The following is a 26,574-nucleotide window of genomic DNA, read 5'->3' as shown; positions in this document are numbered from 1 at the left end:
CTAAAACTTGCAATTATTTTAAAAAATACTCAGATATGGATTAGACATGAATATTGATTTTGACGGCGACCTGAGAACTGACTCGGATGAAGAAGAAGAAGAAGATGAAATAAGCGATATAGGCACAGTTAATCCATGCTGGCAGGATGCGCCTTGGCAATTATGAAAATATCTTTACGCACAGGCGTCCCAAGTTCACGTCATGAGAAAAAGCAAGCGATTGATTCATGAAAGCGTCACGCGTTGTGTGACTCGGTGTTACGTTACGAGAGGAAACGTTAAGAATTTAACTCGTTCGCGTCTGAAGCTTTTATAGTCATTGGCGATGTTTACCTTGCTTTATTCGCCATGAAATCCTTATAGAGTTTTTTGCAAGAAAACAAAATTGTTTTTTTACTAAAGATATTTCACTTTTCTATATGTTCAACTTCTAATAAGTTGTACTGGATTGAAGACCAACTCGCCGACGTCTCTAATCGATTTTACACGTCGGCGAGTTGGCGTTGGCCAGTTGAACCGTCGGCGACTTGACCGTAATTCTTGGTTTTCAATCAAAATGGAATCAAAATTTTGAGTTAAGAATAGCACTATTCCTTCGGAGGCAAGTCCTTAAAGTTCCACAACATAAACAATTGTTATTGTTTGGAAATAAAAAAACTAAAAGAGTTATTAACATACAAAAAGTTATCGAAACTCTAGTAGTTTTTACATCTTCCCAAAGAGCATTTGGACATAATATATTTTTTTTTCTTATTTTAGTTCCTTTTAATTTCGTTGATGCTGACGAAAGAAATGCTAACGTCGACAAAAAATTGAAACTAAGTAATTTTTAGAACCCGCATCATCCGCAAGCCGACTGCTTCTTGTCTCCGACTCAGTTTTCATTTGACTTTCAAATTTTTGATTTTACAAACTGATCACCAATTTTTCCTTTTTTTTTGTTATATCTTAAATGTAAACAGCAATTCAAAGTGGACGCTCCAATGCAGATTATTCCATTCTGAAGTCCAAAGATCTTACCAATAAATCTTGTGTTTTTCTAAGCATTTGGACATTTTAACAAGTTGATTGTTCTCGATTCTCGTCAGTAGTTTACACAATATTGTAGTAATGTTTATGGAGAGAAAATTAATTTTGATCAGTTTTACAGAAGTGCTATGTTTCCTTTGTTGTGAAACCACCAAGAAAGTTCATCGCAGAGTTCATGTTTCGGTCATTTCACAGAACCTAAAGAAACTAGACGGATCGAATAACAGACTATACGCTCCAGAGATAAATAGTGAAGAATCAATATTCTGTTAGAGTACAAAACAAATACGTATTCATCAACAGAATCGACAACTGTTCCGGGAATGAAGTTATTTTGCGATACACAGAAAAAATTGCTCATCGTCTTTAAATCAACTATTTTGCCCCAAGGAGGATAAAATAATTGACCACTATGGATAGAGAAGAAAGTTACAAAGCCTTTACATTAAGTACCTGAATATTGATTGTCCCTTTACACTTTCCGAGCCTGATCGCATTTATCCACATAAGCAGCAGAGAGTAACTACACAGAAAAGTAAAGGTTTTTACAGCTGCTGTTAATTGTTATTTTAAATAAATTCAAAGTTAGGAAGAGAATTTTAATCGCGTTTTTCGTTAAAGTCACACGTACAACAAAAATAGAAAAGAAAATTAGTTTAGGTTTAAAGAAAAAGCTGATTACTACTACTATTGGAGGCTAGCCAGACAACTGATAGAATGCTGCAGCAAAATGAAGATTTTCTGACCCAAATTTGATCCCTGATCATATTAAAAGATAACTATCGATGACGAGCATTCTTATCATCACTCGTCGAAAAAGGAACAAGGGATTTGATGAATCGCGTTTTTCCAACTACCCTCTTTCCTGAGAAAGCCCCGGTATGGTTTAGAGAATTAAGAATTATTGTTTAAAAGTTAACAGGTATAAACTAGACGAGTTATTTATATACTAGAAGTTAGTGAAACTCAAGTAGTTTTTACGTCTTCCTAAAGAGTATGTGGACCAAGTGTGTCTTTCTATTTCCTATTTTTTTAAATTTATTTCCTTTTTAATTTCATTGATGCTGAAGAAAGAAATGCTAGCCTCGACAAAAATATAAAAAATTGAATATTGATAATTTTTAGAACCTGCATCATCCACAAGCTGACTGCTTCTTGTCTCCGCCTAAGTTTTCATTTGACTTTCAAATTTTTGGTTTTACAAGCTAATCACCAATTTTTCCTCTTTTTTGTTCTTAAGTGTAAAACAAAAATTCCAAGTGGACGCTCCCATGCAGATTTTTCCACTCTGAAGTCCGAAGATCTCACCACAAAATCTTGTTGTGTTTCTCTAAGCATTTAGACATTTTAACAAGCTGATTGTTCTTGATTCTCGTCAGTAGTTTACACAACATTGCAGTAATGTTTATAGAGAGAAATAAAATTTCGATCAGTGTTACAGAAGCGCTATGTTTCCTTTGTTTTGAAACCACAAAGGAAGCTCATTGTACAGTTCGTTTTTCGGTCATTTCACAGAGTTTTAAGACACTAGACGGATCGAATAACAGACTGTACGTTCCACAGATAAAAAGTGAAGAATAAATATTCCGTTAGAGTATAAAATCAACACGTATTCATCAACAGAATCGACATCTGTACCGGAAATGAAGTTATTCTGCGATACCCCCAAAAAATTGCTCACCGTCTTTAAGTTAACAACTTTGCCGCAAGAAGGATAAAGTAATCGACTACTTAGGGTAGAGGAGAAAGCTACAAAGCTATTACATTAAGTACCTGAATATTGATTGTCCCTTTACACTTTCAGAGCCTGATCGCATTTATCCACATTAGCAGCAGAGAATAAATACACAGAAAAGTAAAGGTTTTTACAGCTGCTGTTAAGTGTTGTTTTAAAGAAATTCAGAGTTATGACAATAGTTTTAATCGCGTGATGCGTTTAAGTCACGCGTACAACAAAAATGGATAAGAAAATTATTTTAGGTTTAAAGCTAAGAAAGGACTGATTACTACTTTTATTGGAAACTAACTGGACAATTGATAGAATGCTGCAGAAAAATGAAGACTTTTTACTCCAAATTTAATCCCTGATCATATTGAAAGACAGTTATCATTCGGCAACTGACGTTTTCATTAATGCGCACCAGTATTCAACTTATAAATACAGATGATGCCATCATTGACGCACAAATTTTCAGATCAGAAATTTCTGTTTCGTTGTTTACGTAAAAGATGATTTTGTGTGTTAATTTCAAGCCAGATCTCAAAATTATATGAAGTTGTGCTATGATTGAAAATAATTTTCCTACATCAGTTACTCCCTTCTAGGAAACAAAAAGTTGAAACAAAGGTGGATATAGTTTGAATAATTATCATTCCCATTTTCATTATCATTTACTTCTCTTATGTTATTCTCTGCAGTTTATAGAGTATTAAGGCATAAAAAATTGCCCCGTTAGCTGAAGAACGTAACCCATGTTGTTCTAGAGGAATTTAATACTGAAAAAGTCGTTTTCTTTATTCTTGGCTAGCTAGAACAGTTAAAAAAAAGGGAAACATTTCCCCCTATCAAACCGTTGCATTATTTTGCGCGCGTTAATTTATTCTTCGCCGACGTGACATGTCTGTCACACGAGGAAAATAAGCTTCACCAGCCAACCGAACAACCAGAAGGACCATTTTTTACAAAGGGAAGCTATTTGAATTTTTTCTATGCAGTCAGGAACCTCCACAACACGAATTTGAAACCAACTTATTTTGTGTGTTGGCTTCAAAGGAAACTGAAACTTGTAGTTATTTTAAAAGATACACCGATATGGAGTAGACATGAATATTAATTTTGAGGACGACCTGGGAACAGGCTCGGAAGAAGAAGAAGAAGAAGAAGAAGAAGAAGAAGAAGAAGAAGAAATAAGCGATGTAGGCACAGTTAACCCATGCTGGCAGGATGTGCCTCAGCAATTATGTAAATATCTTTACGCACAAGCGTCCCGAGCTCACGTTAGGAGAAAAAAGGCGATTGATTCATAAAAGCGTCACGCGTTGTGTGACTCGGTGTTAAGTTACGAGAGGGAACGTTGAGAATTTAACCACGTTGTAAGGAATAATATGGGGAACGAAATATGGTCGATTAACAACCATACGTATATTTCGAAATATCATTTTACGCGTAAAATCAGTGAATTTACTCAAATCTTGTGTGTCCGCTGTGGTTTCTGGCGTTCTCTGCCGTTTTAAGCTCGCTTTTCCCACTGTTATTCCCGCTAGAAGTGGAAGTCAACTTTACTTCGTTAGTTCATGAAAAAATCGTTTGCTTTCTCTCGAGACGTGAGCTTGGGATGCCTGTTTTACGTTTAGCAATGGAAGCAAAATGAGGATTTGAGTGAGAAAATAATTTTAATTTAGTTCTTAAATTAAAAATCTGAACAATTTTTGAATGAAGAAAAAAAAACTTTTTCTCGCTCTCATAGTGTTGGACTTTTAGGCTATTTACTGGACTGTTAAGTTCGGTTCCGTTTATCTTCTCTAATTTCTATATAATCCTTTCCCGGTGTAATTGCGCTCCGAATGCTGCAATTGCAACGAAATTCCACATACGTGACAGTCAATGATAGAACTCCACGATTTCGTAAATGTGTTAATTAACAAAATGAGGATGGTAAGAAAAATGCTACGCATTTTTCAAACAAAACGCGAATAATCAGTGACTTAATTCGTATTGACTACCAACAGAAATGTAGCGAATTTCTTTGTAACAAAGTACAAACATTTAGCCTTAGATGTAATATTGTGCTCCATGATCATTATCTGGAGTTAACTGATTTTTTGTTTTATCTTCCTGTTAGAATGAATAGATGGCCGATCGTTTCTCGTTCTCGTTGATGTGTGATTTCTTGACGGAAAATCCTGTTTCTTTGTTTCGTATTTTTTAACATTTGTGTCATAAGATTACGAGTATTGAACTTGTGACGTTTATTTTTCTTGAATTGACAGTCGTTTTATTTTAATCTTCATGTAGTTTGCATGTTGTTTTTTCAGATGGTAACAAATGCAGAGAAGCTCATGCTGTTAAAAGGAACGAATGCCACCCAAATTTCATTTGCATAAATAATTAGGGCTCCTACAACTGCTCTTGAAATCCTAAATAGGTTAGGGACGAGTTTAACTTTGAAAGTACATCTTTAGTATCTGCCATGTATTTTCGCATTTTTTAGGTAGATCAATTATTGTTCTTTTAAGTACTAGTTCTAAAGCCAAGTTCCTTTTTCTACTTTCTATACAAATACTGCGGTCTTTGTCTTGACATAGTTGTTTTTCTTTTTCCCAGTAAAAAATAGAAAAGAAAATTATTTTTGGTTTAAAAAAGGGTTGATTACTACTACTATTGGAAACTATAGCTGATAGAATGCTGCAGCAAAATGAAGACTTTCTAACCCAAACTTGATCCCATGTCAGATAAAAAGATAACTATCGTTTGGCAACTCACATTTTTACTAGTTCGCACCAATATTCAACTTATAAATGCAGATGATGTCATCATTGACGCACCAATTTTCAGATCAGAAATTTCTGTTTCGCCGTGTACATGAAAGACGATTTTTTGTGCTAATTCTTTCAAACCAGATCTCAAAAATATATGTTGTTATCGGATTATCCTATGGTTGAAAATATTTTTCCTACATCAGAATTAAAAAGTTGAAACAAAGGTGGATATAGTTTCAATAATTATCATTACCATTTTCATTACCATTTACAACTCTTATATCATTATCTGCAGCGTACCGAGTATTAATGCATAAAAAATTGCCCTGTTAGGTACAAAACGTAACCTATGTTTGTGACATGTGGCGTGACGTATTACGTCAGTTACTGATTTCCCGTATGTAAGAGGAAGCGAGAGCACGTGCTCACCATTAAAAAATATGTAGCTTGTTTTTGTGAACTCTGCGTACTTTTACTCTGTATTTTCGAGAGGACGTCTTGATACATAGTGGCAGCGGTGGTGGTTTTTATTCTGTTTCAACGATGAGCAACGAGGAATCTTCCTCTGGAACCCCCGCGACTGTTTCTGTACACACAACGGCTTCGAACCAAGCTGGAAATATCCATCGCCCGTCGTTACCTCAAGTGAAACCGCCACCTCCACTCAATCTTGCTGACTGCTCGGCGCAAAGTTGGAAGTTGTGGAAGCAAACTTGGCTCAACTTTGCTATTGTTTCGAAATTTTCAACGCAAGGAGAGGCATACCAGAAGGCTCTTTTTCTTTGCACCATCGAGCAGAGCGCTTTGGAAAATCAACGTATTTCAGTTCACTGCGAGCGAAGATTCAAACAAGGTCGACACGATAATCGTTAAGTTTGACGATTGCTTCACCGGTGACGTAAACGAGACGTAAGAGCGCTTCAAATTCAACCAACGCAATCAAGAAGCTGGTGAAAACTTCGATGCTTACCTGACCACCCTCAGAAACATGACCGACACATGTAATTTATGCACATGCCCGACGATGAAAGACTCTCTGATACGAGAACGCATAGTCCTTGGGATCAGAAAGGAGGATGCTCGCAAACGTCTACTTCAAGAAAGAAAGCTCGACCTTAAGAAGTGCATCGATATTTGTCGAACCTCGGAGGGCACCACAACTCATATGCAAGCCATAAGTGGAAAACGCGAGGAAGTTCATTGGATTAACAAGGCAAAGGGCCCTCTAAAGACGAGCGGGAGACGGAGTGACCGTCCCGAACATTTACCTGACAGGAGTAACTCCCAATCACGAAAGCTCAAATGCAAATTCTGCTTTAAAATTCATCTTATGAAAAAGGAACTGTGTCCTGCACGGGGTAAAAGGTGCAGTGTCTGTGGTAAAATGAATCACTGGAAGGGCTCGGAGATTTGCGAGCGAAAAGACAAAGTTCACTCGGTAAGTCAAGACTCTAACCCTTCAGACTCTGACTCGGACGTGGCTTCAGTTAAGACTCTTAGTGTCATTGTTAATGGTGTTCGATCCAAACAAGACAAGCCCATTTATTGTGAAATGCTCGTTAACTCCAAGCCAGTCAGTCTGCAAGTGGACTGTGGAGCTACTGTCTGTATATCCCTAAAAGCCACACCGATGACAGCCATACTAAACCTTCCAATATCTCCCTGAAAATGTGGAACAAAGTGAAGATGAAAGCGCTTGGAACCTGCAAGCTGCTCGTAGAAAACCCAAAAACACTGATGAAGTACATGATAAAGTTTGCCATTGTTGACAAACAGCTCACCCCCCCGCTTAGCCGCAAGGCTGCTGAAAAGATGAACCTCATCACAGTCAACTATGACCAGTTTGAGCATGTCAATGGAGTAGTAGATAGCACTGATATCTTAGATGAATTTCCTGACATTTTCAAAGGGGACATTGGAACCCTGCCTGGCTCTGTGCGACTCACACTGAACTCCGATGTGGAACCGATACTTCACCCGCCAAAACGACTGCCTATTGAGTTAAAAGAACCAGTGAAACTAGAACTTGACAGGTTAGACACTGCAGGAGTTCTCACTCCAGTGGATGAGCCCACTGACTGGGTAAATCAGATGGCAATTGCCACCAAGAAGAACGGAAGCCTACGCATCTGCATAGACCCACGTTCTTTGAATCTTGCGCTAGAGCGTGAACACTATCAATTACCAGTCCTTGGTGACATCCTTCCTGACCTTGCCAAGGCCAAAATCTTCAGCAAAGTTGACCTTAGTCATGGATATTGGCACTGCACTTTGGAAGAAGACTCTAGCATGCTTACCATATTTTCAACCCCTTTTGGGAGGTATAGGTGGACACACCTACCCTTTGGACTTTCCGTAAGCTCGGAAATATTCCAGAAACGTCTGGTCCAAGCTCTGGAAGGAATTGTGGGTGTTGCCTGCATAGCAGATGACATCTTGATTTATGGTATTGGTGACACTCTTGATGAAGCCAGGCAAGATCATGACAAGAATCTCTCGTTGCTATTGGAACGTTGCCGGCAGAAGTCCGTCAAGCTTAACAGGGACAAAGTGGTGCTGAGGGTACAACAGGTGGATTTCATGGGACATCTGCTGACTGCACAGGGCTTGGCACTGTTAACTACCTTGCTAAATTCCTGCCAAGACTTTCCCAAGTCATGGATCCACTTAGGAGATTGACCCAGACAGGAGTCGAATGGTACTGGGGAAATGCTGAAGAGAAAGCTTTCGATGAGGTAAAGCAATTGTCACTCAAGCTCCAGTTCTTGCCTACTACAGCCCAGACAAGGAACTTGTCATACAGTGCAATGCCAGTAGCCTAGGGCTTGGTGTGGTCCTTATGCGAGAAGGTCGCCCACTTGCTTATGCTAGTAGAGCTTTAACGGATCCAGAGACCCGCTATGCAACCATCTAAAAAGAAATGTTGGCAATTGTCTTTGCACTTGAGAAATGGCATCAGTATGTCTATGGGCGTCATGTTGTCATCAAAATAGACCACAAGCCTCTAGAGTCTATCGCCAAGAAACCACTTGAAAGGGCACCAAAACGCCTACAAGGTATGCTCCTCAGAAGCCTGGCCTTTGACATAGACATCCAGTACACCCCTGGCCATACCCAACTTCTGGCAGACATGATGAGCAGATCATTTCTCCCAGCTGATGGGATTCCCAGTGAATTTGAGTCTGCCAATAAGGTCCAATTCCTACCCATGCGATAAGAGAGGGTACAGAAAGTCCAACTCGAGACTGCAAAGGATGAAACCCTGCAACTGCCTATGGACACCATACTGAAGGGATGGGCCGAGGATCGGTCAAAGATCTCACCTAAGCTGACCCCCTACTACAGCATGAGAGATGAACTTAGTATTTATGATGAGCTGGTGTTCAAAGGGGAGCGCCTTGTTGTGCCTCAAGGGCTGAGAGCTGAAATAAAGAAAGACATACATGCGTCGCACGCTGGTGTAGAAGGCTGTTTGAAGAGAGCGAGAGAGAGTGTGTACTGGCCTGGCATGAACTCTGAACTCAAGCGCTGGATCTCGACTTGTGAGCCCTGCAGATTATTTGAAGTTTCTCATGGGAAAGAGACCTTCATGAGTCATGACATACCAGAGGCCTTGAGAGAAAGTTGCTGTGGAGCTCTTCACCCTAAACCAGAAATATATAATACTTGGTAACGGTCGATTACTATAGTGGTTATTGGGAGCTGGACCGGCTACATAACACAGATTCTGGAACTGTGGTCAGAAAACTCCGGTTCAGAGGCTTATGAATAGGAGGACAAGGACATTACATCCCACAACTGGTTCTCTCCTGGAACCAAGAACCCTGAGCTCTAGTCACGAGAGAGAGAAGCTGAAAGATGTTCAAAAGAAGAAGGCTCGATACTACAATTCTGATGCTCATGACTTACCTGAATTGAATGAGGGAGACAATTTGAGGCTGAAACCGTTTGTATTGGGGCAAAAGGAATGGAAGAAGGGAGTGGTTGTTGAACGACTTGACGAAAAGTCATATGAAATTGAGACAGCAGATGGATCTTCCTATAGGCGCAACAGAGCCCATCTGAAGAAGACTAATTAGTCACGCCCTGAAGCAACCAGTGGTGAATCACAGCAAATACTAGACAGCAACATGTTAGGCCATGGAAGAAGGACCAGCAAACTGCCTCCTGAGGATACCCTTACTGAGCCACCACAAATGTCAAGCTGCCCTGACGAGCCAGATGAGCCCTCACTTCGCAAAGAATCAGGCACTAAAAGCCTACCATGTAGTCAACCCTACAAAGAGCTGGACTCAGGGATTAGAACCCAGTCAGGAAAACTGGTCACTAGACCTTCATACCTTAAGGACTTTGTAGCGTGACCAACCTACAAGCAACTTGTGGACCTCACCTGCTAGGCTTAACACCGAACCTTCTATTTGTTGTTCAAGATTGAACATTTATTACCAGTTGAGACACTTTCGCACATAGTGTCCATGTTCCAGTTTATTATTGTTTGTGGTTTCTCATGCATGTTCCAGTTTTTTCGGTTTTTTTTTGTTTGTCTACCCATTTTATATTGGGGAGGATGTGACATGTGGCGTGACGTATTACGTCAGTTACTGATTTCCCGTATGTAAGAGAAAGCGAGAGCACGTGCTCACCATTAAAAAATATGTAGCATGTTCTTGTGAACTCTGCGCACTTTTACTCTGTATTTTCGAGAGGACGTCTTGATACAATGTTATTCTGTAGAAATTTACACTGAAAAAGTTGAGGTCTTAACTCTTCGCTAGCTAGAACAATTTATAAAAAAGAGGCAAACAAATTTCCACTATCAAACCTTTACATTAATTTTCGCACATTAATTTATCCCTTGCCGACGTGACATGCCTGTCACACGGGGAAAATAAGCTTCACCAGCTAACCGAAAAAAAATAAGGACCATCTGAGTGGACAACATCACAAAATCTATGACATTAGAAGGTAGTAATGGAATGTCTCCCACTCGTGCACGTGTTTACCCACAACCACCGCTACAGAGCCTGACTGAGGGTAATGTTATACCGGCATGACATTTTGGTTTTGTAGTATTTTGCGCTCTTACGCGCTTTCAAGTAGGTTTCCAAAATTTTCTATTTGTTTCTCCATCGCCACCTCCAATTTCTTCATTTTGCTATATAACAAATTACCAGACGACTGTGCCTACTGTGAAGCGTTCTTTTACTTATCAAAAAACTTTCTGTAATAGGATAGTTAATAGATGTAACTCATTGGACAATTTCCTTCAAATTATCAACCTCATAATGATGTTTGTTAATTCTCAGAATGTTAAGCTCAAGCGTATGAAATACCATGATCCTATTCTTTTGGGGAATGTATTAAAAGGTTTGTACTCTTTACTTATATGAAGTCTCTAGTTTTCTATATTCAATATCAATTTTCTTTGCTTAATTGCACTAAAAGTTGTCCTAGAAAAAAAGCAAAATCCGAAAAGGAAAAAAGCCAGGAAGGAGTTTGTTAGCACATAAAATGTCCCTTTGGCTTTATGCCCGTTAGCCGGAAAATTTAATATAATTTTCACCAAAGGGCACGTACAAGATGATGATTACGGATTTGAGTAATTCCAAAAGTGTTAAGTCAAAATCTCTCTAAATATGTTGTAAACTGCATCCATTCGGAGTGCTGTTACCAATCTCAATTCACAAGAAACAACCGATTACTTTCTCTAAATTCATATTGTTGAGTCTTGCTTGTTTCGGTGATGATCACTAATTATTTCTATCGAATTAACGAGGGATCAAAGTGTTTTGAGTTTGTTTAAGGAAGCACGGACAACGATAGAAGCTGTGCAGTTTAATTGCAGTCTTCAATCTCACACTTTGACTTTGCCACTGTAATTCAAAATTTTGCACCAACGGAAATCAGTTTGGGCGTGGCTCATGCTCTTTTGCGATCACGAACAGATACATTTTGATAAAACAAATAATGAGGTTCACGTGATCTAACAGTGATGTTACAAGCCGTCCGTCTCGCAACCTTTTTAACCTTTAAAATCGACTTCAACAAAGATACAAAGACGGAGACATTTTTGTGCGGCTTACACAATGTGTGCAGCCACATTATGGCACGATCCGATCGATCCAACAAGAACAATATGTGCTGACTACAGTCAAGGAAATGAAGCACTTTTTGGTAAAAATACTGGTAAACAATGTGTAGCAATGTCACTTACTGCTATTATTTATAATCACATAGGAGGTATCAATTTGTGGACTTCTTCCACTCTGAATAATATTCTTACCATTGAAAATGATTTTTATACTTCTATAAGATGTTCTGTCCAGACAAATGATTATTTTCTTTTAACTGATGTTCCATGCATTGTTTCAATTTATAATAAAGTATACACATTAGAATATAGTGAGTCATTGACAGGAAGTTTGTTCAAGGCATCAAATAATGGGTCATACATGTCTCTTCAAAATTCTCTGACAAGTGTTTTCAAATTGTCAACTTAACTTCGATTAACTACAATTGTTGTTTTTTAACGATTGGAATTAATACTGTTGCAGTGATTAACAATTCAGAACAAAGCTTTAAAATTTTTGATGCTCATTCCAGGGATTTGTATGGGATGCCCCACTCATTTGGGGAAATGTACTTTGCTTACCATTGAAGGAATTGAAAACCTTGTGTCATATTTGAAAATTTCCTGCTTACAAATAGGGGTTGTTCCTTTTGAAATTAAAGGTGTCTTTGTCAGCGATAATGAACTTGATTTGCAAAATGTTCACGAGAGTCCAAAAATTGAACATTTGCCTTTCAGAAATAAAAGAAACCAAACACAACATATGAAAAGGAAGTAAAAGTCTCTAACTGAAACGCCGGCTTTCCTACATTCGGCTTGTCTTCTAAATGGATTACAGCGTGGAGTTGTGCTCTCACAGGCCAACATTTCACATTGAAACTTGGGAGTCATTATTGACTCTCTATTCGGTCACATTTCACGTAAGTCATTTACTGGAATGTTTTTTATCCTGAACTTCTGTTTATGCCACATGTTCAGTGAGAAAATTACTCAACCAGTCTTTTTAGTAAATGCTAAGATAAAATTTTGGTTAAACTGCAGAATATCCTGCCACCCCATGGCATTACATGTCATTGAATACAAATAGAATAAACAATTTTTAGCCAGTGAGTGAAAATAGGACTTATTTGTTGCCATTAGAAAATCAGACACTGCTGTTGTCTGGCAATTCGATTTGACGGCCCCTTTAAATGAAATTGTACTTGAATGTTTACATAGCTAAACCAATAAAAGTCACAAATGTCTAACGCCTAACCTGAAACTGCAGTTTGTCATTAACATGGTGCTAAATGTCTACTGTGATTGATTCCAAACTTTGGGGAGTAATCTATTGGAATTCAGTAACAAAGTGGTTTCGCTTTTATTAAGATATGAATAGGAGCCTAGTGCTTTAATGTTAACTGAAATAGCTACTTATGTTGAGTACTTAACTCAACATATGATACATTGCTTGTGTTCTGATCTTGTAATGCACCTATCTTTTTTCCCTAGACTCTTCCATTTGCAACCTCATATCTACCTACCTCAACTGAATTTTTCTGTATTCTTTATTGAAAATACAATCCCACAAAACCTAAATACAATAATTGTAGTAAACGTTTTGCTCTCAACCAACTGAAAGTTGAACTTTATACCCTAATGGACAAAAGAAACCTACACTCAGCATCGTGTTACTTTACATGTATATATTGTCTAAAATTAGTCACGCATTCAAACCAAACAAGCTCCCAATAACTTCTAGTTTAGATTACATCATTTCCCGAATGTCCCTGCCCTTCTAAAAAGTTTTTTCCTTGTGTACTGGTACACAAAATGTCAAAAATATTCATATGAAATTCTTCCCTAGAGTTTATTTCACATCACTTGCCTTGGAAAAGACAAGCAACCAACAAACTTCAGAAGTCAATTCCACTTTGTTACGTAAACATAATCGTGACTGAATCTCTCAGATCATTATGGAAGATTATGCTGATGTTTTTTCAGTTCCTAAAATCCTCGGGTTACATGTGCAACATTTGTTGTCAAAATGAGACCTCCAAACCAAAGTTTGGCCAATAACTCATCTTCAGAATGAACATTTCGGGACTTTTGTATGCTAGTTATCTTGTGTTATTAATGAACAGGATTAATATTGAAAACTATCTAATGGTAATCAGATATTGGCTCTTCTAATTGAAACCCAATGAGACAAAAAGCAGCTAAATTTCGTGAGCCACACATGTACGCATTGCGAACCTATTTTTAATACCTAACCAGAGGACGAGCATTCTTATCATCACTCGTTGAAAAAGGAACAAGGGATTTGATGAATCGCGTTTTTCCCACTACCCTCTTTCCTGAGAAAGCTCTGGTATGGTTTAGAGAATTAAGAGTTTATTGTTTGGAAGTAAACAGTTATAGACTAGGGAAGTTATTTATAGACTAAAAGTTATTGAAACTCTAGTAGTTATTACGTCTTCCTAAAGAGCATGTGGACAAAGTATGTTTTTCTTTTTTTCTATTTTTTTCATTGATGCTGAGGAAAGAAAGGCTCATGTCGACGAGAAAAAAAAAATGGAATATTAGTAATTTTTAGAACCCGCGTCATCCACAAGCTGACTGCTTCTTGTCTCCAACTCAGTTTTCATTTGACTTTCAAATTTTTGGTTTTACGAACTAATCGCCAATTTTTCCTCTTTTGTTGTTGTTTTATATTAAATGTAAAACAACAATTCAAAGTGGATGCTCCCATGCAGATTTTTCCATCTGAAATCCAAAGATCTTACCACTAAGCATTTGGACATTTTAACAAGTTGATTGTTTTTGATTCTCGTCAGCAGTTTACACGACATTGTAGTAATGTTTATAGAGAGAAAATTAATTTTGATCAGTTTTACCGAAGTGCTATATTTTCCTTGATTTGACAGCACTAAGAAAGTTCATTGTACAGTTCATTTTTCGGTGATATCACACAACCTAAAGAAACTAGATGGATCGAATAACAGACTATACGTTCCAGAGATAAATAGTGAAGAATAAATATTCCATTAGAGCGCAAAGCAAACACGTATTCATCAACAGAATCGACATATGTACCGCAAATGAAGTTATTTTGCGATACACCGAAAAAATTGCTCACCGTCTTTAAATTAACAATTTTGCTGCAAGAAGGATAAAATAATTGACTACTAAGGGTTAAGGCTATTACATTAAGTACCTGAATATTGATTGTCCCTTTACACTTTCAGAGCCTGATCGCATTTATCCACATAAGCAGCAGAGAATAAATACACAGAAAAGTAAAGGTTTTTACAGCTGCTGTTGAGCGTTGTTGTAAATAAATTCAGAGCTAAGACAATAATTTTAATCGCGTTATGCGTTTAAGTCACGCGTACAACAATTAGCTGAAAAACGTAACCTGTGTTGTTCTTTAGGAAATTAATACTGAAAAAGTCGTTGTCTTTATTCTTGGCCAGCTAAACCAATTAAAAAAAAAAAAGGGAAACAAATTTCCGCTATCAAACCTTTGCATTATTTTGCGCGCGTTAATTTATCCTTCGCCGACGTGACATGCCTGTCACACGAGGAAAATAAGCTTCATCAGCCAACCGAACAACCATTTTTAACAAAGGGAGGCTATTCGAATTTTTGCTATGCAGTCAGGAACCTCCACAACACGAATTTGAAAGCAACTCATTTTGTTTGTAGGCTTCAAAGGAAACTGACACTTGCAATTATTTTAAAAAACACCCCGATATGGATTAGACATGAATATTAATTTTAACGGCGACCTGAGAACTGACTCGGAAGAAGAAGAAGAAGAAATAAGCAATGTAGGCACAGTTAACCCATGCTGGCAGAATGTGCCTCAGCAATTGTGTAAATATCTTTACGCACAGGCGTCCCGAGCTTACGTCATGAGCAAAAGCAAGCGATTGATTCATGAAACCGTCACGCATTGTGTGACCCGATCTTAAGTTACCAGAGGAAACGTTGAGAATTTAACTCGTTCGCGACTGAAGCTTCTATAGTAATTGGCGATGTTTACCTCGCTTTATTCGCCATGAAATCCTTATACAAAAAAAACAAAATTGTTTTTTTACTAAAGATATTCACTTTTCTATATGTTCAACTTCTAATAAGTTGTACTGGATTGAAGACCAACTCGCCGACGTCTCTATTCGATTTTATACGTCAATCAAAACGGAATCAAAATTTTAGTTAAGAATAGCACCATTCCTTCTGAGGCAAATCCTTAAAGTTCCACAACACAAACAAACCTGCCGATTATAAGCTCAGGGGTTATACAACTTCGTAAGGGTTTTAGGAGGGCTTATTAACAGAGGGACCTATAGCCGTGGGGACGTGTAACCGGAATAGAAAAGGCTAGTGCAGTGCTGATCAAAATACTTTTTTTATTTACTCGTTTTTCATTAAGATTCAAAACGTCATAATAAATCAAATTAGTTTCAATACATTTGGCACAATAAAAACTGGCAACATGAAGAAAACTGGTACGTAGCAAAACTGAGAAAACAGACTTTTCTCTCAAAAGTTCATCTTTGCTCTTCTATCATTAAAATTTCTATGTCCAAGTCACAGCACTGAGGCTTCTCCTACTTTGGTATTGTAGAAACAAGAAAAGCTAGAACAGGGTTATATCGGGGGAGCTTATAATTTGATGCTTTTTTTTTGTTTTGTTTAAAGTTAGATGAGCCTTTAACCGAGGGCTTATAAATGGAAGGGGGAGGGGGGGAGGGGGGGAGGGGGGGAGGAGAGGGCACTTATAAGCAGCAGTTTACCGTATTTATATATTTACCGACAGAGACATTCTTTTTATCAGTTTTCACAAGCCTAAATGTCTCCTCTTATAATATTGTTACCCCACGCAAAAAGTGAGTAGGTTGCCTGTGACGTCCTGTTTCAGAACTTTCCTGTAATAGGTGCAGTTGTTCTCTCTTTTCAAGTCTCTACACTTTAATTTTCTTTGCCTGCAACAAAAATGCATCATCAAACAATGAGAAAACTTAAGAGAGATGAAAATATAAAATATTACATGATAATATTTGATAAGAATCCCTATTTTACTAACATCTTCTCATAAGGTAAACAAAAAGGCCAGGCATACCAGTTTTTCTATAATTTGATTATTACCTTTGTCTAATCCTTAAACCCCAGATAGTGACTACAAACTAGTTTTGCCTTGCAAATGTCATCCATAAATTAAACCACTGACAAAAAATAGCTTGATTGTTGAGCAAATTGTCTCCTTGTCAAAAAAAAAAAGCTTTTGACTGTTGAGCAAATTCTCCTTGTCAGAACAAAGAGAAAAGTATGGACAATAGGGAATGCATGTGTATAGATTAAGGATTAAAAAATATCATTGTCCTTCTATGATTTCCTCAGCTAACAGTGCGTTCTTGCAGGAATTGACACTTGTGAGCACAGGGGAGCAGATGGGAAATGTATGTGACAGCATAACAGTTACATGAGGTCAAGTACATCTCTTAATTCAAAGGCATCAGTGATGTTTAGAAAGTTTTGTTAAATAAACTAGCCATTGGAGTGCTGTTTGAAAAACTTTCAAAACATATAATGAGTCACCATAAAATATGAAATGTCAGAGCTGTTTGATATGCTTTTATGCATGATATGTTCTAAACAAAACCTCATACAAATACTACTCTTTGTCCAATTTACTGGCGCACATTTCTTAAAAAAACATTTTCAAAAATGAAAATGCCTTAAGATAATTATATTGTTTGATTTGATCATTCATTAAAATGTAGACAGTGATGGACACATCAAATTTAAATGTTTTCTTTAAACTACTAAAGAATTTAGTGTTGTTAAATTATCTTTAAAAGTTTTAATTTCAAGTCGGGGTATTGCACTCAATAACTTATTTTTCAATTCATTGACAATAGACTAATCAGGAATGAAACAGTTTGTTTCAGTATCTTATGATTATTATTACATTATTATAGGTAAGAAGTATTAAATTTAAGTAGAAAAAGCACAGCATTCCTATGTCTAAGTGACTTGCTGTAGTCTCTTATTTATCTTGAGTCCCTAATTTTTGTTGATGACTGTTAATTAAAATCAGAGTGAAATTAACGAAAAATGACACCAACAATTTGACAATGAAAAGTTAAACCCCATCTCTCTCTCACTGTAGGACAGTACCCACTGATGAAAGGATGAACCTGATTAATTCTGATTAAAGCTGACTCATTTGAGAGTGTAAGAGTTAGTTTGAGAGTACATGTTTAAGTATGTAAGTACTACAAATACTTTTGCAATTGTTTAAAATTGCAATGTTATACCTCCCAACCCAAAGCCATTTTTCATTCGACCCTAATTGTTGCCTTTGGCTCCAGTTCAAGGAACATTTGAGAGCCTTGGGAAAAGAAAACTCACTTTATCCCTTGAAGCCAGTCCATAACTCCTTGTGTTTAACAAATTACTAGCTGAAAGAAACTATGGACATTTCTTATAGAGAAAGTGCTGCACGAAAAAGCCAAACCTTTCTATTTTAATCATCCCATTCCCTGAAAGGACACTTTTGTGCCCATCTTCAAATGACTATCTTATCATGAAAACTGAAGTTTGTGGTTTAAAATCTAACATGATATCCAAGCTAATTAAACACCAAAAGAAAAGAGACTCTGATCAGTCTCCCAGAAAACTTACTGCTTGTCTTATGCAGGCTTTAAGTGCTTGAAACTCCTTATCACAGGCATGCTTGGTAATGTTGTCTTTCTGGGACACACAGCTTCCATAAAGAAGGGCCTGAAAAATGAATAAAAATATTATCATTAAGAAAATAAGATATCTGAAAAGAACCTTTTAGTTGAGCATTAACACAATCTCAGGCATATTCTCAATACTTAAAACAAACTGAGTAAGGTTTTCAATTGAGTGAGTCAATTCTTGGATCTTGAAAGAAAAAGGCTCAAGATTTCAGCTGGTTGGCTTAAGAGGAGACAATTTGGGACAGATTTGAATGCTGTAATGATCTTTTTATTCATCATACACAGTGCTATCTAATTGGGCCTAAAACAATCTAATATTGGAACTAAGCTTTTCCATGACTGGTCTGTGATTGGCTAAAATATTAGCACTATCTAATCAACCAATCTGAGGCAAAAACAGCAATTTGGTTTCTTGTATTTTGCAGTGGCCTAAGTTGGTTTCTCTCTTTGTTTATCTCTGTTTTTTCCCCTTCTTTTTTCATATTTCAATCACAACATCACACATTATACTAAAAATACATCCACAACCTCACTTTTACGATAAATTACTCACGATCAATAAATTCCATTATAATCCAACAAATTTATTTGCTAGTAGGCAACTGGTCTAAACCCATTACATGACAGAAAATTGGGGATATCCAATGCTGTACCTGAAGTGATATTCCCTAATTTTCCAAGCTTACATCTAATATGGAAAAACTCTATGTTTAGGATTTAATTAAAGATGAAAAGCATTGTGTGGTTGTTATAGAAGAAGTAACATGTTTCTTTTGTCCATAAAGTCATTTCAGAAAACACTGAAAAGTAAACTTCCCACACCATCAACAGTAAGCTGTTCATAAACAATTTTCCCGCATGTTGAAAAATATTGAGGGATAATAAACATAACAGCCTCCATTTGGTGTGAAAAGTGGGAAGCTGTGATATAATTTATTACATAAACCTCTGACAGCTTATTAAAAGATTGATGAAAGTAACAGACTTGAAAACAAAAGAACTTCATGAAAATGCAATGGAAAGAAAAAATTATGAATTTTCAATAAGTTATGTCAATGTGATTTTTTGCAGCAACAGTGCTTTTAATTTATTTCTTACAGTTTCCTTTTTTATTTTTTAAGTAAGTCACATTAGGGAGCAAAATTGTTCTCTTTGCCAAATTCAGAAGAAGACACTTATTGAACAGTTAAGTTACTCTCAGTGATCCCAAAGTGCAGCAACAAACAAATCTTCCCATAGTGCTTTAACAGCTGACATGTGGCTGATCTTAAGGGACACTTTTATCACACCTTTATCACTTAGATCATTTGCTACGCTGTCATCAAAAAGAAATATGACTTTCACTTAACTTTTGTTTGCTTCACCTTAGTGGTGAACCAAAGTATCCATTCTACACTTAGTTGATTTAATCATAAGTTGCATTATGCTGGAAGGCAAATCGAAACAAAACAAAGCAAAACAAGACAAGAAGTAATAAAAAAGAACCTGAATATAAATTTGTCCTGAAGAATTCATTTAACGCAGCAACTGCAAGTAATAGTTATTTTTCCGTGGAGAAAAACATATGTAAATCCGTAGCATTGTGTAAGCTTTAAATTAAAAATAAACAAACCAAACTTCACATATGCCTTCGATGTCATTTTATTATTCTGGGTTTCAAATAACTTTCCTATTAGGTAATTTGTCACGGTTTAGATTGATACGAGCAATGCTCAGAAAAAGAAATGTGGGTATAAACTGGAAAAGTCCGTGGTTCCAACCCCTTGCAGCTACATGTACCGGCATTTCATAACCAAGTCTTGCGCAATTTTGAACAAGACTACATTGTTAAAACGTACTTACTTGTGTTAACTACACGTACTTCTTAGGCGTAGTGAACGCAATGTGCCTAGTAAACTCTTACCTCTGTTTTGCATTCCACAAAAGGCTTCGCTAAACCCGAGATTCTTCTGCAATCTTTGCCCATTAAGCTCATTATTTCAGATAAATCTTCGTTTTGCCATATCCGCCATCTTTAATAGCGCGCCATGTGTCCTGGGCATGAAGTGATTGGCTCAACTTGGCTACAAAGCGGAAATGAATTGGATTAAAACCGGAAGTTCGGTCACTTGTCTTTGTGATACGTATTAGCAGACAAACAAACAAACAGACCATATGGCTTTCTGAAACACGTTTACGAAATGCTACGAAACCCAAAATATAGGAAACTTGGAAAAAATCTTGTGAAGGTTACTCTTTTTAAGTTTTGTCAGTTGTCAATTAGTTGCGAAATTTATTCTTCACACAGCAGGATTTCGCCTGTCCTGAGGTAAAACTGAAACAAAACTGAAACGAGATTGTAGCAGATGGAAAACTTTTTCTAAAGGCATGGTCCATCAATATAATGGCCACGATTACAGTAAACCTGGTGTGAATTGCTTGTGTGGCACAAAACTTTTCAACCTGACTTTGTTTACCTGGTTGTTGAATTATGAACGACTCGTCACAATATAGCGACATTGATATCTGTTGTCATTAAGCCCGTTTCAGTATTGGCCATCTAGCGCAAACTCCGCCCTAACCTTCTATTTCTGGAAATAACACATCTCCGCCGCGACTAGATCTTTGCAACGATCCCAACAATTCTTACTGTCAATCCCATAATGTTTGTACTTCGGCTTCTCGGACCCATTGTCTAAGATATTGGCATTTATATTGTACACGTTTTCGTGTTCGCAGAAACACCAACATTGGTAAACAACGATTGGAGCGCGGAAGGGAACCTCAGTGTTTATCCGATTACCTCTTATCATTCCTCAAGGATTTTAGTTCTAATTTGTTTTTACACCGGTGTAAATCGTCAAGGTCAGTAGAGTGGACTTCATTTGAATTTTGTTGAAGGATTACGATCGCCATGTGTGTGCGACATGAAGTACAGTTGTTCGTGATTTTATCTGTTTTTGTACATCTAAGTGTTTGTGTATGGCCTTGGCCAAATTGGGGGGATAAACCAAAACCTATTGACGGAAACTGGAGCACTTGGTCAGCTTGGAGTTCTTGCAAAATCCCATCGGATAGCAATTTGCTGCCATTTCGACACAAAGAAAGAGATTGCACAAACCCAAAACCGAAAAATGGCGGAGCCGATTGCGTAGGAGAAACGAGACGTACCTCGGGTTGCGACGATTGTAATATTCCCCTTGGCATGGAGAGTGGTCGAATACAAGATTCGTTCGTGACGGCTCTGGACTCGCACAAAGATTTCCCTGCCTCGTCGGCCAGATTGAACGGGAAATCTGCTTGGTGTTCTGATTATCCCGATAGCCTATTGGAACCTTTGTACCTTCAAATCGACATGAAGAGAATTACGACGATATCTGCAATCGCAACACAAGGTTTCTACCCTCCAGTGGAATTAATGTCTCTTCGAATGGGAAGAGTTAGCAAATATCAACTGAAGTATAGTATGGACGGTGTTTCTTGGCAGCTTTATAAAAAAAGCGACAATGCTACAATTTTATTTGGGAATAAAAAACGAAACGGCACTGTGCTTAATGTACTTACACCGGAAATCACCGCACGTTTTCTACGCGTGTACCCATCCAGTTACTTTTCCTTCGTTTGCATGAGGCTAGAAGTGTATGGTTGTTCGTTCGGTTGTGGCGGCGCTTTGGCCCAAGAACCTGGAAACATCGTGACAGAGGGTACGCCGACGGAAGATCAAGATTGTCTGTGGTCGGTGATCTTACCAAACACTTCACAAATACATTTTGATTTTATTAATTTCAACATTCCTTGTAGTAATGGGTTAGTGGAGTTCAGAGATGGTGGAATGCCTTATGCAACTGCACCCTTATTGGTCGAGTATTGTGGTTACGAAAGCAGCCTTCCTCCCCCAGTCAGTTCTAACAGTAGTAGGTTATGGGTACGATACAAGTCTAATTCCTCAGATCCTCAGGTTGGCTTTTATGCAGTGTATTTCCCAGGTTGCGAGGAACAATTACAAGGAAGTAATGGTGATGTCAAGTCACCTAATTTTCCTAAAGAATATTTTCACAATTCTAAATGTACATGGACCATCTCTGTGCCGGAAGGAAAATCTGTGAAATTACTTTTTTTGGATTTTAAAGTCGAGGGAGACCTAAATAGGCAGAGATGCCCCCATGATCATCTGACAATATGGAATGGCACTGATTCGAATGCAACAATCATTGGAAAGTTCTGCAATAGCAATCCACCCCCTTCAGTTATCTGTAGCTCAGGGAATACCCTTCGCCTGAAATTCCACAGTGATGATGCAATAGCTTGGACAGGATTTCATATCAGGTATCAAGCTGCTGAGCCATCAGCATATTGTTCTGAAATTTCTTCATCTGTTGTCATGCCAACATCATCGCAGTCATCTATGTCCCATATGGCCCTCACTCGCACGCCATATTTAACCACACAGCATGCATTGTTTCCTGCAAGTGGTTATCTTGCAGAGTTAACACCAACATTTGTAAGCTTATCAACCTCAATGGCTTTAAATGGAACATTTGGCTTTTCTGGAACTACCATAATTGGAGAAATGCATGCTGCAGCAAGAGGCAAACAAGATGATGAAGATGAGGATGACAGCCTGTTGACTGTGGTTGTTCTTTCAGTGTTAGCTTTTCTTGTCATTTGCATGATTTTGGCGAGTATGGTGCCCTGTGCAAAACGTCACATTGAAAAGCGAAAGCAGGAGAAAGAAATGAACTTGGTGTTTGTTGCTAGTTCAAGTATTCCTGAAACAAACAGCAAAGAGACATTTGAAGTTGTAGACAACAATACATTGCCAGTCCCAGAGATTGTAATGTGTGAAGGATCCTCCTATGAGGAAATCCTTCCCCTGGCTGGAGTAGCAGAGAGTGTCTCTCTCTGTGAAACTTCTACAGGGGAAGAAACTAATGCTAAAATTGATACAGGGAGAAGTAAGTTGACCTCTAAAGCAGGAGGTGGTATAGAGCAGATGGAAGATGGACTGAATGACTTAGGGAATGAGTTTGATGAGAGCTCCTCCATTAATCTTGATGGTGCTGAAACAGAGATGGATTGCTTAAAGATGTCCTACGAGGATCTAGGCAGTAGTTTTGCCTCTGAAATGCAAGCAATGTTGAGTCATTTTGTAGAAAGTGATGATCAACCAGCTCAGAATGAAAGACATTCATCAAATCCAAAAACTTCCTCCCAGGACTGTGATCATGAAACAGGAAAGACAAATATGAATGGCATGGAAGCTAAGGATATTGGTAACATTCCTCACAGCACAATTCAAGATGATAACAGGTCAAACCTATCAACTGAGGAGGCACCTTCATCCTCCATCTCCAGTCAGGAGGAGGAAAGACAAAGCTTACTTAATGGGGATGAGGCAGCTGATGAAAATGAAACATGGGAAATGCAGCCTATTCATACTGATGGTCACAGTTGGAGGAAAGCAGCCAAAGATGGAGTTTCAGTATCCTGCAAAGACAAGAAAGACTCTGGCTGTGCTTCAAGCAGTGAGAACTTGCATTCTGTTGAAAGATGTCTCCTTGATGCTGGTGATACAGAGACTATTGTTTAGAGTAAGTGCAGGTACCATAAATTAAAAGCTATGGTAAAGATGGTAAACATTTAGAACTGTGGGTTCTAATATGTTTTCCTAGTTACCAACTAGCGCATACCAGGTGAAGATACATTTTTTTAGTTAATAATGGGATGTTGGCAATATGCTGTTCAGGATTACATGCTATTTAAATCTAGTGATTAACCTTTTCACTCCTTTTTATGAGAGAAAATTTAACTCACATGTGTTAAGAGAATTAACAAAATCATCAACTGGGGAACATAACATTTAAAAGTAAAAGCAGAGTTGCTGGGTTAATTACCCAGCAATTTTAAAGGTGCTCTGTAATATCAAAGTTGTACAATTCACCCAAAGACTAGAGTTAGTCACCTACAAAGTGCTCTGTTATTGATAGAGTTTTGTCCATGTTACAGCATATTCTCAACACTACTAAAAATGAACTGTAAGGATTTACAGTCAAGTGAGTTAGTTTTCAGACCTTTGGAATGAAAGGGTCAAGATTTAATGTAGAGGCTGAAGAGACAAATTGGAACAGATTTGAACACTGATCTTTTAACTGGTGGGATATAGTTATGTTTAAAAATTTACTCCAGTTTTATTATAGGCACTAACAAAAATATTTATTAGTTAAAAATTTAGTTTTTGGTAATTTGTTTTGACATATTGTTAAGTTTGGGAGAGTTCTAAAAGATTTTGTTTAAATTTAAATGTAAAAAGAAATTAAGGAGATGTGAGCTTGCCAGGAATGTTATTTATATCATGAGAGGGCTTAAGTTATCAATATTTCATAAACAGACACATTTAAGGAGTGAGTGTTAGATTTAAGGGGGCAAATATGCTGCAGGCATTTCACATATACTCTACCAAAAATGCTGTTATGGAAAACAAGTAGAATTTCTCATGTTCTCATATCATTTACTCTTACCTCTCATGATTGACCAAAACAGAATTTCTCCTTGCAATATCAATACAATATCAAGTAGATAAGTGATGAGAATAAAGAAAAATATCAATTTGGGAATAATTAGTTGACCTAATGCTAAAATTCTCTGAACTAACATAAAAATTGTATGGTTGGCAGCAAGGAGGATGACAAATTTGATCTGGGAGTTAAAGGGTCAATACCACTGATTGACGAGAATACTTGTGAACATTTTTTTTTTGTATTTACGCATGTTTGTTCAGTTAAACTAGAGGGCTATCATTCTTTATTCCATGTTAAAATTCAGAAGTGGGGCATAGGAGATGCATTGTTTTAAGGAAAACACAAATTGGTGCAGAGATTCTTATGAGTAAAAGTACAAACAGATATTGCCTATAGATAATGAAATATTCAGGATCACTAAAGATCTCATTTTAGAATTTTCTTAGCGCTCTTTTGAAAATTACTTGTTAGCTTTGAAAAGATATCTTGTAAAAAAATTTATACCAATGTGATATAACTTTAAATTGGCTGACATGTGCCTGATAGTGGTCTGCTTGAGCCTTGGTCACCTTGAACTTTGTACTTTCTCAAACTCACAGCAAAAATGTGAACTCCCGAAAAAGATGTCTTTTCTGGGGTCAAAGGATAATTTCACTTAATAGGAATCTGCTCTTATTGGAATTATGGTAATGTTCTTATTTATTGGCTCAAAACTGTATTTTTTTTTCTTTTGAATGTTGTCAAGAATTACCATCATTACCCATTGCATTTCACATAGCTAACCACAGTTACTCAAATTTTTCACCTGGTACTGTAAGGAAAGCTCTTGGCCCTTTCACTCTCAAGATCCCATTAGTAATTCTTCTTACTTTCTGCCATACAATTCATATGATGTTAGTTCAGAGAATTTGGTAATGGATCAGTTAATAATCTAATTGATATTTTTCTTTATTCTCATTACTTGTCTGCTTGACATTGTATAGATATTGTAAGGAGAAATTATGTCTTGGTCACTCATGGGAGTTAAAGGTTAAGGCTGCATAGTTTATAACTTAACCTACATATACAAACACTATAGGGAGATGCTATACAACATTGCAGTTCTCTTATTTATTACTGTATTCCTTCTTAAAATTAAATATATATATATTAACATATCAATATTCCTTCTGCTGGTAGTAACATAAACCAACCACATATATCTAATAAAGTAAAATTGATATTAGAAATTATTTAACTAGGGTCACTTTGTAATTTCATTTGGTTTTAGTATAATTTCTGTATTTTGTTTTAATTAAAACTAAAACTTATAATCGAAAATTTAAGTTGTTGGCCTCCTTGAAACTTTAGGATGCAGCTCTCTTCTACCAATGCAGATTTTCTTGAAAAAAAAATCAGATGTTTTAGTTCAGAGGAAGTGCATGGTTTAATTCTGAACAACCCCATCAATGGCCACCCTTTTACTATGATTTAGGTTTGATTGTTTCAGCTGAGTATCATAAAAATTTTTTTTTTGGGGGGGGGGGGGTAAGTTTCTAAAGAAACTGTGGTGCTGCATCAGTAGGGGAGTGTAACAAGACATTTTGGTTTTATCAACTGAGTTGATAACGTTGATTGGCCACAGTTTAGCACAAGAATACGAAGTAAGGAGTTCAACCAAAGCAAAAACCTTGGACTTTTCATTTACATCAACCTTTTATTTTCCAGATGTGATTAACATGTATCTTCTCCCAACAATACTCATAGGTCATCCAGCAATCGGGTT

The 26,574-nt window shown here is 37.2% G+C and overlaps 4 protein-coding genes and 1 long non-coding RNA gene across 5 annotated transcripts in view; 2 read left to right on the top strand and 3 right to left on the bottom strand.

The window, feature by feature from the left end:
- Positions 1-2,851, bottom strand: part of LOC131799496 (leucine-rich repeat-containing protein 15-like) — a 94,425-nt gene extending 91,574 nt beyond the window's left edge. Inside the window, exon 1 of the mRNA XM_066167195.1 lies at positions 2,803-2,851. The gene's annotated coding sequence lies outside the window, so the exon portion shown is untranslated. The remainder of the gene's footprint in view (positions 1-2,802) is intronic.
- LOC131787159 (uromodulin-like) overlaps positions 1-26,574 on the top strand; it is a 240,513-nt gene that overhangs the window by 130,016 nt on the left and 83,923 nt on the right. The gene's annotated exons all lie outside the window — the stretch shown is intronic.
- LOC131787130 (germinal-center associated nuclear protein) overlaps positions 1-26,574 on the bottom strand; it is a 216,280-nt gene that overhangs the window by 136,641 nt on the left and 53,065 nt on the right. The window lies entirely within an intron of this gene.
- On the bottom strand, positions 15,864-20,355 carry LOC131780171 (uncharacterized). The gene is made up of 3 exons (XR_009339858.2): positions 20,216-20,355; positions 18,251-18,349; positions 15,864-16,548 (listed from the first exon to the last, which is right to left on the bottom strand). It is a non-coding gene; the product is annotated as an uncharacterized lncRNA (long non-coding RNA).
- On the top strand, positions 20,857-23,913 carry LOC131780170 (uncharacterized). The gene has a single exon (XM_059096788.2). The coding sequence runs from the start codon at positions 21,206-21,208 to the stop codon at positions 23,879-23,881; it is 2,676 nt and encodes an 891-aa protein (XP_058952771.2). The 5' UTR covers positions 20,857-21,205; the 3' UTR covers positions 23,882-23,913.

This window comes from Pocillopora verrucosa, chromosome 5 (assembly GCF_036669915.1).
Source record: "Pocillopora verrucosa isolate sample1 chromosome 5, ASM3666991v2, whole genome shotgun sequence".
In the NCBI taxonomy this organism is placed as follows: domain Eukaryota; kingdom Metazoa; phylum Cnidaria; class Anthozoa; order Scleractinia; family Pocilloporidae; genus Pocillopora; species Pocillopora verrucosa.
This window is presented reverse-complemented; position numbering and strand designations above follow the sequence as displayed.